The sequence below is a fragment of the Colletotrichum fioriniae genome, assembly GCF_027942845.1.
Source record: "Colletotrichum fioriniae strain IMI 355084 chromosome Unknown scaffold_7, whole genome shotgun sequence".
NCBI classification, from domain to species: domain Eukaryota; kingdom Fungi; phylum Ascomycota; class Sordariomycetes; order Glomerellales; family Glomerellaceae; genus Colletotrichum; species Colletotrichum fioriniae.
The window spans coordinates 2433381-2446648 of NW_027076843.1; the positions used below are offsets into that span (position 1 = coordinate 2433381).

At 53.1% G+C, this 13268-nt stretch overlaps 1 protein-coding gene across 1 annotated transcript; it reads left to right on the forward strand.

The window, feature by feature from the left end:
• On the forward strand, window positions 1-7721 carry CHK1 (Chk1 protein kinase; the record flags this gene model as incomplete). The annotated part of the gene is given in 5 exon segments (XM_065757830.1): window positions 1-131; window positions 229-2611; window positions 2631-3888; window positions 4070-7224; window positions 7278-7721. The coding sequence occupies 5 exon segments, from the start codon at window positions 1-3 to the stop codon at window positions 7719-7721; spliced, it is 7371 nt and encodes a 2456-aa protein (XP_065613747.1).
• Window positions 7722-13268: the final 5547 nt, after the last annotated feature.

The following is a 13268-nucleotide window of genomic DNA, read 5'->3' on the forward strand; positions in this document are numbered from 1 at the left end:
ATGGACGGCACTGCCATCGTGTCGGACGACCACTTCGACCCTCCCTCGCGCCTTTTTGAGCGCCTTCGCCAGATCGCCGGCTTTACCTGGGACGAGTCCCGGCTTCCCTTCCATACATCTTACGACATCTGGTGAGTCCTGCCCCCACATCATTGCCTACCAGTAATCTCTGTCGCTTTCTCTCTACCTCTCCTCGAGCATATTGCAACGGCTAACTTGCGCGGATAGGCACATTTGCGGCACCAGATTTGTATCTCCATACCAGCCCTCGTCCTCTTCATCCTTACCCGCCTCGAGTCCCGGCTCGATCGCGAGACTACAGTCCGGCCGACCGTCGCCCTCCGAACATGCGAGTTCCTCCAGCCTTCACTCAGGCCTACCCAGCGATGCAAGCAGCGACTTTTCGGCCACCTCGCCGCCCGCGGTTCCCGCCGGCGCCGCAGAGATATCATACGTAGAAGAGCCAGTGGTGGCTCGCGTCTCCTACCATGTGCTCCGTGAGGAGAGAGCCTTCCACATAGCTAAGAACCTGTTTGCCACGGCCGACCCTCAAGGACTGCACATTGTCAAGCCACTCGACCTCATCCGTCTCGCCCCTCACCCTGGCGATCGGGGCTCCATTGTGGTCGCAATTTATCAGCATCCCGGCCAGAATTACCTCTTTGATCTGATGGACATGGGACCGGCATTCTACAAGGCCAGGAAGGTTGACGACCGATACGAGGCGTATCGCAAACAGAATCTACGTTTGAAGCCTCCGATAGACCTACAATACTTTCTCGACTTTGCCATTGGCGCAAGTCAGTGTCTCGAAATTCTCCACTATGGGCAGGTGATTACGCATGGAGAGATCAGGCCAGACGCCTTCCACTTCAATATCGAGACAAACTCGGTTAAGCTCATCAACTTCGGCACGGGGACGAGATCCTTCGAGGGCGGCCTGTCAAGCACCTCGTGGTCGAGCTTGTCAAAAGAATTAGGCGCCAAGAATAAGCTCCTCTACATTAGCCCAGAGCAGACAGGTCGTATGCCGGCAGAACCTGATAGTCGGACTGACATCTACTCACTTGGGGTCGTGTTCTGGACGTTACTCACACAACAGCCGGTATTTGATGGCGAAACGCCCCTCGATATTGTGCAAGGCGTCCTAGGGCGGAGAATTCCCAATGTATCGCAAGTTCGGCTCGATATACCCGACGTTATCGGGCGTATCATACAGAAGTGCACGGCCAAGACCGTCGCTGATCGATATCACTCGGCTAGTGGTTTGAAGCATGACCTTCTCAAGGTGCAGCAGTTCTTGACCGACGGCGACTGGTTAGCGCTTAAGGAGTGGAAGATTGGCGAAAAAGACATTTCGTCCTTCTTCATTCTACCCAGTATGATGATCGGTCGGCAAAAGGAGAGAGCAGAAGTTATCAGAGTCATTGAGCGGGTCGCCAAGAGCCATTCGATGAATCAAAAGTCTACAACAAATAACCGCTTCTCCGATGGTTCGCAGCTCTCGGTTGAGCTCCCTGACTGCGGAGACCTGTCGAGCGAGGGCGCAAGCTCGGCAGAAGGCACAACACGTCGCAGCGGATCCTTCACACATACTACGTCCTCTGATCCTAGGCAGTCAAAGGCTAGTTTTGTTCCATCCGTCCTATCCGACACCCAGACGATATCGGGCGACACCATCGCCTCGTCTAATTCTGGGCCGTTTGCAAGAATGACCAGGCCGTGGGAGAGGCAATGGGAAAGACACCAGTCGGTCTCGATCGAAACCCGAAGTCTCATTGATGGTGTAGGTACGCCAACAGACAGCAACCGACTGAGTGCAGTGGAATCATCGTCCTCGAGTTTGTCACGTCAGCTCGGATCAGCAAAGTTCCGTAGGCGCGGGCACTGCGAGATCGTCCTCGTCGAAGGAGCCGGGGGCTTGGGCAAGAGCTGCCTCTACCAGTCGGTACTCGCTGAAGCCAGGCGGAGGGGATATTGTGCCACGGCAAAATTCGATACCGCGCGCCGAACTGCTTTTGGACCACTGCTTAAGCTGCTGTCGTCACTCTTCAAACAGGTGTTCGGCGAACGGAATACGGATACACCTTTTCACCAGGCGCTAAAGCAGTACGTTCGTCCGGTGTGGCCAATGCTGCACAAGGTTCTTGGGTTACCGGACTTCCTCATTGGCGCCCTAGACAACTCCGTTCCACGATCAGTGTCCATCACTCAAAGCATAACTCAGACTCGGTCCATCAGGGCAGGGCTCAAGAGGCGTGGCTCCTCACCAGGAAGCTCACCGGGTCGCCTGAACAAGCCTACCGTCATCTCTTCGCAAGCGTCCCAGGACTTCCTACGAACTGGCGGTGCAACCAAAACCATGCGGTTGATGAACACCTTCCTCGACGTACTTCGCATGTTCACGTCACACAAGTTTATATGCTTTGTGCTGGATGACCTTCACTTTGCGGATGATGAGTCCATGGAGTTGATCACCCAGATTATTGGGGCACGAATGAAGATGGTCGTCATCATAACCTATCGTCCAGAGGAGCTATCACCGGAACAAGTCCAATCTATCATTCAACCCCCTGAGTCCGAAGGCAAGTTTCTCGCACCTTCCAAGGCCGTCACTAAATGCTGACCAGAAAGCAGAGTTCCCACGGTCAGGCGGTCCCGTAGTGACCCGAATCAAACTTACTCCCCTCTGCGAGGACGACATCATTCAATACGTCGCGACGACTCTGTGCAGACCAAAGGAGGAGGTTCTCCCTCTGGCTTTAGTCATACAGTCCAAAACAGCAGGTAACCCGTTCTATATGCGAGAAATGCTGAGCGCATGTTACCGGAAGAAGTGTATATGGTACGACTACAGAGACAGCAATTGGCATTTCGATCTTGATAGACTCTTCGAACACTTCAAAGGCGCAAGCGATTATGACATACTCGATACTGGTTTCATCACACGAAGATTGAGCGAGCTACCTCCAGCCTCTAGAGCGATACTTGCATGGGCTGCACTCCTCGGATCTTCCTTCTCATTCGAGCTCATTTGCAGACTTCTGAGTGGCGAGTTCCAGTACCAAGACAATGAGGAGGCATCCTGTCAAGGCCCAGGTAACGAACAATACCACGCGACGTACTCTCAGCAAGAGGCAATCAATGGACTGCAAGCCGCGGTTCAGGCCTACATCATCGTCCCGAGCGAGACAGACGATAGATTCCGCTTCGCCCACGACCGATTTATCCAGGCGTCGGCAGCATTAAAGGAATGCAACGCGCGAAAGATGCATTTCGTGATTGCGCAGACGCTTCTCAAGTACTATTCAGTTGATCCCAGGGCCAAGGACAATACCGCTGCGCACATCTGCGAGTCCGTCGACATTATCAAGAAGCGTGTCCCTAGACGCCAGACGTACCGTAAGCTACTGTACGAGTGCGCACAGTCGGCCGTAGAGAACTGTGCCCGTCCAACTGGCTCAAAACTTTACAGTACGGCAGTCGCTCTACTTCAGCCAGACCCATGGAACGACGAGCTTGAGGATGTCTCGTATGATGAGACGATGCAGCTGCATTTAAGGGCTGCGGAATGCTACCTCTACATGAGCAACCACGCCGCAGCTAACTCCCTCTTAGAGACAATTTTCCAGTGTGCACGAAGCCCTCTGGACAAGGCGCCAGCCTATGTCCTCCAGTCCAGAACACTAGCGCAAGGTGGCAATGCTCGAGGCGCGCTGGCTGCACTGAAAGAATGTCTACAGGCACTTGACGTGCAATTCGATGACGAGCCCACCTTCGAGAAATGCGACGATCAGTTTGAGAAGATGTCTGTGAGAATACAGACCATGGACAAGAACGAGCTGATGAATCCGACACCATCATCAGACCCCGGCTTGCCGTCTATCGGTGCTGTTTTGGCGGAGACTGTAAGCGCTGCGTGGTGGAGCGACTACCTACGATTTTACCATCTCTCCCCTCGTCATGCTGGATCTACATCTCACCCACGGCGCTTTCCCCCAATCAGGCATGGCGTTTCTACATCTTGGTCTCATCGCCCTGGCCAGATTCAACATGGTGAGCTTTGCAGTTGAGGTGGGCAACGTCTGTATTGAGCTACTTGACCGATACCGTGATCCCTTCTCGATGGCTAGAGGCTACATGCTGTACGCCAACTTCATCGGACATGTTCAGATTCCGATCGCCGTGGCTTTGACGCACCTGGAGGGCTCGGTCGACTATGCGGCTGCAGCAGGGGATCGGATTTCCTCGATACTCAGCTTTGGACTTGCGGCGCAGCTCAAGTTCTTTGCAAGCGAGAATTGTGCCGACCTGGAGGCTTTCTGCCAGTACGGCTGTGAAGAGATCCCCAACTGGCACCAGGACACGCGGGGTGGCACTCTTCTCATCTCCATCCGGCAAGCTTGTCGAGCTTTGCAGGGCAAGACGCGGACGACTGATCCCTACGAGGTCATGACTGATGATCATCATAATTCGGCCAACTACAAGTCATGGCTGAGAGCCAACACACAAAACGGCAACCGGTCGGTTCTTTGGTATGAGACCATTGAGATAGTTCCGCTCTTCATCTACGGCCATTACGATCGCGCCATTGAGATAGGTGAGATGTGCTACGAGTCCATCCAGAATCTATGGTCGGCTCGCAACAGCAGGCTAGTCATCTTTTTCTACGGGCTCGCTCTCGCGGGAAGGATGCTTCGGAGGCTCAACGACCCCCGGCTAGATCCCAGCAGCCTGGACGGCGAAACCGAAAGTGTTCTACGCTCCCTGCGCGAACTGACCAAACGGATCAAGGAATGGGAGGTCTACACCGAAGTGAACTACCTTTCATGGTCCAAGATTCTAGAGGCTCAAGTTGCAGAATTGACCGGCGATTATGGTGGCGCGGTTAAGCTCTACGAGGAGGCTCTGGATAACGCCGAGGAGCATAATTACATTTTCGAAGCGGCACTAGGCAACACACTAATGGCCGGCACACTCGTCAGGCGCAAGGCTCGACGCTTGGCTCGCTCTGCCTTTAGGGATGCCATTGCGTTCTACCGTCAGTTCGGCGCCGTCGCCGTCGCCGAGCGCCTAGAGGAAGAACACGCCATCCTTCTTCACAGCCCGACAAGGAATCCCAGAGCGATAGACGCTGCGGTTCAGACCGATTTCGCGGGAGATAGCGGAACTGTTGACTACCGCGCTGTAGATGGTGAGGAAGGACCGGAAGGGATGCAACAGTCCAACCACACCGCCATCGCCGATATCAAAGGCGATCGGATTGGCGCGTGGCGTGGCTCAATGCATGAGCACAATGAACCTGGGGCAGGTCTGCCAGCACTCGATATGATCGATTTGCACGCGATCCTGCTCTCATCCCAGGTCATTTCTGGCGTTCTTCGGGTCGACGAGCTCCTCAAAACCATGTGCGATGTCATTCTGCAGACCTGCGGAGGTTCGGCGACGCTAGCCGCTATTGTGGTGCAGGATTCGGACGAGTCTGGGTGGTCTCTCGCAGCCAGCGGCGACCCGGAACGGGGAGCATCAGCTCATATCCCTGGTCTTCCACTTGCTGGCACCTCACTCGTTGCTGAGAACGTTATTCTCTACTGCACGCGGTTCCGAGAGGCTGTCTTCATTCCCGACATCATCAGTGATGAGCGCTTTGGTAACGTGAGCGAGGCTTGGTTACAGCGGAACGTCCTTAGCAAGGCCATCATCGCGATCCCCATCTGCCACGGCTCAAAACCGCTACTCGGAGTTCTCTATCTCGAGGGCGAGCCAGGGTCTTTCACTGATCGTAATGTATCCGTCCTTCAGCTGCTAGTCAACCAGATTGGCATCAGTTACTCGAATGCTCTGGCCATGAAGGCCGTAGAGAAAGTCTCAGCAGAGAACGTCTCTATGGTTGCGTTGCAGAAGCGCGCCCTTGCAAAGGCACTGGAAGCAGAGACGAAAGCCAAGCACGCTGAAGCTGAGGCCAAGCGTAACGTCAAGCTCGCTGAAGAGGCCGCCAAGGCCAAGTCGATATTCCTTGCCAACGTTTCGCACGAGCTGCGAACACCGCTCAACGGTGTTATTGGCAACTCGGAGTTGCTGAAAGACAGCGAGCTAGACAAGGACCAACAAGAGATGGCGGACAACATCAAGGTGTCGGCAGAGTTATTGCTGACGGTCATTAACGACATACTCGACTTTTCCAGAATGGAGGCCGACAAGATGAAGCTATACGTGATTGCTTTCAATCCAGAAGAAATGGTCCGGGAGGTTGTTCGAGCGGTGTCCTACAGCAACCGGCAAAAGACAAAACAGAAAAACGTCAAGATCATACAGGATATCGACCTGCCATCTCTGCTCATCTTTGGAGACCCCATCAGACTCCATCAGGTCTTAGGCAATCTTATCAGCAACAGTTTGAAGTTTACTGAGGACGGTTCGATTACGATTGGTGCACGGGTGGAATCGGAGACCAACGACAAAGCAACATTGCTCTTCAGAGTTCAGGATACCGGAATTGGTATCCCCCAACAGCAATTGGTCAAGCTCTTCCAGCCCTTCAGCCAGGCAGATACTAGCACAGCACGGAAGTATGGCGGCAGTGGCCTCGGTCTGAGCATTTGCAAGTCTCTGATCGAAACGATGATGAAGGGCAAAATTCAACTCGACAGTCAAGAAGGCGTGGGAACAACGGCATGGTTCAAGGTCACTTTCGATAAAGCCAAGTCTGACGTTTCTGCCGGAGACGCGCAGCAAATGAAGTCACCTCCAGCCGTAGAGCGCTCTGCGTACCTCGAGCGCGGCGAGTCGCCCAATCCATTCTTGGACCTCACTGCCGTTCCCAAAGACCAGATTAGGATTTGCGTTGCAGAGGATAACCCCATCAACCAGAAGATTGCCATTCAGTATGCGCAGCGACTAGGCTACACTACCGTGGATGCTTACGAGAACGGATTGAAGGCAGTGGAGGGCTTGCGGCAAAAGGCTAGGGAAGGTCGACCCTACCATGTGGTTCTCATGGACGTACAGATGCCCGTATTGGATGGATACGAGGCGACCAAGATGATTCGCAAGGATTCTATAGACGCTGTACGGAAGATCCTCGTCATCGCCATGACGGCATCGGCCATTCAAGGAGATCGAGAAAAGTGTCTAGCGGCAGGCATGAACGACTATCTCGCGAAGCCGGTGCGCTCGGAGGTGCTAAAGAAGAAGTTGGACACCTATGTCAGCCCTCAAGCATCCGTAAGCGAGACTCAAGTCGTATTTTCGAGGCTTCAACGCTAACAGCCACCCAGGCCGCCCCATCTCCTGATGCCATCCGCTCTTCTTCCACTTCGCCTTCATACATAACCACCGACCAGAACGGAGCCGCAGCGAGCTTCCACCTTCCCATTAGAGACAACCCGGCATATAGCCGACCGTCAAACAGCACCTCGACACCTAGTCGTGTATCGAGCGACACAAGGTCCACTACGGACCTGGGGTCCATTGCTGAGACTCAGTCGCAAGCGCCCTCGCAGAAACGTGCGTCTCGCAAGCTGACCAAGACACGCACCAGCAGCGAGTCGCTACCGGCCGAGAAACCCAGGGCAGTGCTCACAAAGAAAGCGCCGCAGCGCCAGGGCACGGCCTCTTCGACGGATGAGAATCTCAAGCCGGAGAATTTACCATACCACACAAACCGCAATAGTGTGAGTTCGCAGGGGTCCAGTAGCAGAGACAAGATCTTCCCAAGCTAGGGCCACGGAGGCCGCCTCCTTCCCTCTCAATCCACGGGACTGGACGACTAGCTAGGGTGTTGGGACGAGTGAATGATGCCGTTTGATTAGAAAGGAAAAGGACACTCGGTACATACCAACTTAGCCAGCTGTGGCTGGGACGGAGAAGGGGGAAGTCTTTCGAGGAGGGTGTGATTCCAAAAACAAAAAAAACAGTGAAGACGGAGATGGTCAGGGTGGGTGGAAGCTGGATTTACCCGAATTCGGCTTCGATCATCTCCTCTCTTGTCTTACATCAACATGGCCCAGTATGGGCACAGCATAGGGCCAAAGAAGGGAGGGAAAGGAGGCTCGAGGAAACGGCTTCCTCTCTCCAAACGGGAGGCAAGGCATCTCCGATTTTGATTTATTTTGCAGCTGGCAGGAATTGTGTCTGATATTATCGGAAAGGGAAGAAAGGGAGTTGAACGGGCATCTTTCGAGCACCACAGTTCCAGGCCATCTTGCCTTTCAAACACCACACCACAGCATCACCGTGACACGTAGCCTGCCCGTCGAGGGTTTAAGGGAGTTTTAGGAGGTAAAAGGAATTTTACATATCATTGCAAATGATCTACGGGTCCATCTCGCCGCGCCTTATATGCTGAGTGGTTGCCTCGTCCTGTCTTGCCAAGAGGTAGGTCTGAAGGTGAAGCAAGCTTATGTCGTTCCTGAGCACGCCCGTACGTACCGTGATGCAGAAGTAAGCTGATGACGGGAGCCCTCCTCATCCCCACTCTCACACCTCCGTCTGTCTATCTCCGCTTGTACTGTCTCTCATGGGCCATGTCACAGTCAGCCCAGTCCAGCCTGTCGCAAGTGGCGCCGTTGACGTGCATGAGATGGTTTGAGACAACGGGAATGTACAGATGGGTCTAGATGGGCTAGAATTGCAAATCCTCTCTCTGCTTCAGCTCATGTCTGTACAGAGTACTGCGGCTTTCTCTCCTGTCTTCCCGCGTGCTCTCACCGATCGACCGAGACACGTCTACCTCCCTTCCGGCCCCTTTTGAGAAGCTGCCACGAGGTGTGAATGTTTTATTGTCCATTTTCGATTTACCAACAGATCTTCACAACCGCTAATCAGCAAGATCAAGGATCTAAATAGGGGGGGGGGGGAGGCTGGAACGTATCACGTTCGCACTTATTCATTATCCCCTCTCAAAGAGGGAGCAATTTTAGGATATAAACTCGAGGGTTGCCAACAGTAGACGACGTTGCTACGCGTTGCGCGACACTCACGCCTGTCTTTGGCATGTCTGATATCAGGGGCATTTGAAAGAGGGCGTAGGGCAGTGGTAAAAGTGAGACAAGAGATCCGGAAATGCAAATCCCATGCAACGTTCTCTCTCTCTCTCTCTCTCTGCCGCTCCCTAATCGGGGGAAGAAGGGGCGGCAAAGCGGGCAAGGCGGACCAAACGCTCTCCCTCCCTCTCCCATTCTGTCTCTCCCATGAGCCTCGATCATGGACTGGAACTTTTGGAAGGGGTGTTTGCGCAAAGAAAGGAGAACGGTTTTTTCTTTGTTTCTGGTGATTTGCATTTAAGCGTCTAAGACATTATGAACCGTCTCTCTCTGTCCATTATTTCTTTTTTTTTCTCTCTCTCTGTCTCTTACCTGGGTAGTTACCGAGGTACTCCTCACTCGTAAGGTAGACTCGCAGAGCTCCTTTCCCTTCCTGTCTGCGAGCTCCTTTCCTCTTTCGGCCCCCAAGAGTACTTTACTTACCTTTTCAAGTTTGAGATGGGGCCATCCATCCATTGACTGTGAGGTTTCGGGTTCCTTCATTGCGCCCCTGGGCATCGGAGATGGAGGAACACAGAGCTTTTCACCTGGGTATTGAAGACAAGGCGGTCTTGCCCGCTCACTGTCCGACTGCCGAGCGGGTATCGCGCGGTCGTTGAGTCAAAATAATGGCTAGAATCCCCTTCCCCAGATGAACTTGATCGAGGAGAGTGAGCAGGGCAACTCGAGAAGAGGTGAATGACCGGCTACGGCATCACACCCCCACCACCCATGCTACGAACAGTGTTTCTTGCCTCCCTCTCACGGGTTCTGACGACTTCTGCCCTTTCCCTGGTCTCTTCCCGTGGCAGTGCTCTTTCGTAGATGAATAACACGAAGGCAACAGGGTCTACGCGTTCACGCGCCTCTTTCCCAGCCCACAACTCCCACCGCCGTTCATCGCCGGGACCTCTCATCTTACTTACACGGCCACACTGCTTCAAATTGGACAACCAAATCTGGGGAGGACCTACCGGCCGACCGAGCGGCTGGCGGTGAGAGTGCGATATAGTTCATCTCATTCATGCTCGTCACTTCTGCCGGGAAGGCCGGCGGGGGGAGGGGTGCGACCTCTTTGGGGGCCGTTTTGGAAGCTCCAAGATGGGAGAAACACGAAGGAGGAGGAGAAGGTGGAGCTGCTTCGATAGATTGTTCTCTTCTGTTCTTCCTCTTTTCTAGGATGCCTAGTAAGTTCACATTTGGGATCTCGTGAGGATTTTTCTTTGGTTGATCTAATATACTATCCCTCGCCCGATCCGAACTTCCAGTCACCAAAGAACCAAAGAAGTACCCTGAACAGGCATCACCGCATTTTGATTCTTCCCAGCTTGACAAGGATATCTAGATTGAGTCGCCAGGGTGTAAATCGGTCCCTCGGAACTCCAGATTAGCCTTGTGTGCGTATGTGTGGATGTGGATGATGAGGGAGTGATGGGGGAGGGGGGCGCGTGTGTGTGTGCACGGGTGGGCGTGAGGAGAGAAGCTCAATTAGATAGAATGGGGGCCATAATACGGAGTAAGGAAATGGGAAAGAAATAAAGAGGGTTTATCATAGATGAAGAAGAATGTCCATCGTCATCAGCTTTAACAAGAACGACTCGCAAAATGGCCTCATTTTCATCGGAGGGGCTAATACCCCCGCGGTTTCACATCACACATTATCAGAGAATCTCACCGAGAGCTCAGAGCCTCAGAGAAGAAGATGAATGGAATAGAACGTCCATTGGGAGTTTGATTGTCTCCAAGCAACTCCAGAGGGGAAACACAAGAGATACGAATCGAGAAAGAGAAAGAGACAAAAGAGATTACGACAGAATCCATGGCTGACCAACTTGGGCCAAAACTTACTCGTAAACCGAATTGCGGCAACGAAGCCGCCGCAATGAAAGAGAACGAGGTGTTCAGAGTGGAGCTTCGTTTCTCCTTCCTTCTTTCTATTTCCTATCTCCCCTTCTACAAACTCATGGGGTACTCTGTACCTATGGACCATTTTCTCGAAATGGATCTGGACAACTTGTTTTCTGCAAGAACCAAGGGAGAAAATCTGCCTCGCCGTTGTGTGGCTGGGCTGGAGATTCAGGACTTATTTTTTTCTTTCTTTCTTTCTTTCTTTCTCTCTTCCTCATTTCATCATCTCCTGCTCTTGCTTTGCCTCTTGCTTTGCCTCTTGCCTGATTCGTTACGCTCGCCCGTTCTGCATGCCTTAGTTTCCAAGGTTCAGAAGCAAATACAAATCCTATGAAACGCTCATTCCAGGCAGAGGCATCATCCCACAAAGGGACATAGTAAGAGAGATCCATTCAATTTAGACACTGGGCAGTCAAATAAGGCACATAGTCCAAACTAGCACTAGCACTAGTTCTCGCATCGAACAGAAATGTGATCGGAATGGGAAACAAATTCGGTAGACAGTTTCCGTCCCATGTTTGTCAGAAACCTTTTGTTCCGGATCAAGCAATGCCCTTACACCCAAAGATTGACGAAAGAAACCAAAAGGCAATCATAAAAGGTTCCTCTAATGGTCCACGTTATCAATGCAGCAGCTCAGATCACAGGATCATCCCATGTTTGGACCAACAGAGTTTACACCCCCTCACGTCTGTGCGAGCTTAGTATGCTCTTCTTCTCAGGTTGTTCCCGCCGACCCGTCATCGTCTATACTTGGTTGATAGCCAACAGGCATGATGTCTCCTCAATGATGCTTTCGTGATGATCATTCTCATCTCATCTTCAAAGTTCAAACTCTGACTTTCCATGTCAAGATTAAAAAGCCGAAGGAAGGGGGGTAACAACAGAGAGGAGAAGGGGGAAATGGATTACAGACAGATGAGATGTGGAGTTGGTGGGCAGAACATCAGCCTGCCACGCCGAAAATCTCGAGACAAATCATGTCAAGTCGTCGGAAGTTGGGAACACGACGCTTCAACTTGTCCTGACACCGTGCTCCCAGCCTCCGAGACCACGAATTCTGCCACCATGTGGATGTCAACGCCGAGTTGAAGGAAATGCCGAAAATATGGCGAGGGTCCACTCATGAAGGGAGGAAAGCCTGAATGGAGAAAAAAGCCATGGCAAAGAGGCAGATCCCAGGAATCCCTTTGATGGACAAGGCTTTGCTTTTCCTTCTAGAGCGTCTTCTGGCCTGCTGCCTTTCCTTCTGCTTAGTGCCAAGCCTCCCCGCGGTCCATCGAGAACCGCTTTATTTCTCATCTCCCTGATGGTGGAGAATGGGAAAGGGCAGGGCGAAAGGGCGGGAAGGGTTTCTGGAGAGAGACACACCTGAATACCGTTTCCTACCGATCCGTTTCCAGACTCGAGAGCACCGGTGACCGCAACATACTTGGGTCCTGCTTGGGTCTTCTTTGCTCACTGTAATTGCGATGATTTCCGCCTCTCCGCTTGCCCAGCGCGACTTCAGTTTCCCTCGGCTGTGGGGGGCAACTGGCAGAAGCAGAACTGGTGTCTGCCTCGCCATTTTCCGCCCGTCCAGTCCTCCCGTCGCCGTTCACCCTTCCCCTCTTCCGCGATGCGTCCTGCTGACTCCGTCTCAGAGCCTGCTGTCCCCACCCCGTCATTCGCGTAACATCATCGTCTGTTTTTCTCTTCAAAGGTGGGGATCGTAAAGAAGGTCCCCGGCGGACACGGCGTGCACGGCAGACGCGAGCCGTTGAGACGGGAGGCAAACATTGTTTCGCCTTTGGGGGGTAAACCTCCGATGCGGATGGGCTTCACTCAAGCCTCAAGCCTCAACCTCTCAGGTACAACAAGGCATGGGTAGGGATTCGACCATCCAAGAACATGGCGAGAAAACGCATTGCGGGATTAGGGGCACCCCATGCCTCTGGCAATTCGGTGCCAGTCCCAGTTCCCTGGCCGGTTGGCGGTTGGCCTGTCGTTATTTCCCGCAGTGACTCGCCGGATGTAGTATCCGTGAATTTGGGGGGTTGGGGGGTTGAGACTATAGAGGTTGGCACGTTGAAAAACGGGTTTGGCCACAGTGAGCTTTTGAGATGCAACCTCTCAAAGATCATTTCCATATCGGGACGCTAGCTGGAAAGGACAAAAGGCCTCGTCTCGCCGGGGAACGTCCGCATGGCCAAGTGGCACTGACTAGCCCTGCCGTTGTCTCGGTAGGGCGCTGATGCCCTGGGCTCGTGTCTGGTCGATTTCAAACTCCTCACAAAGGCCGCCCTCCCTGTACGCTGCCCTTGGGATGTCTATTGCACAACGGGATAGACTCGTGGG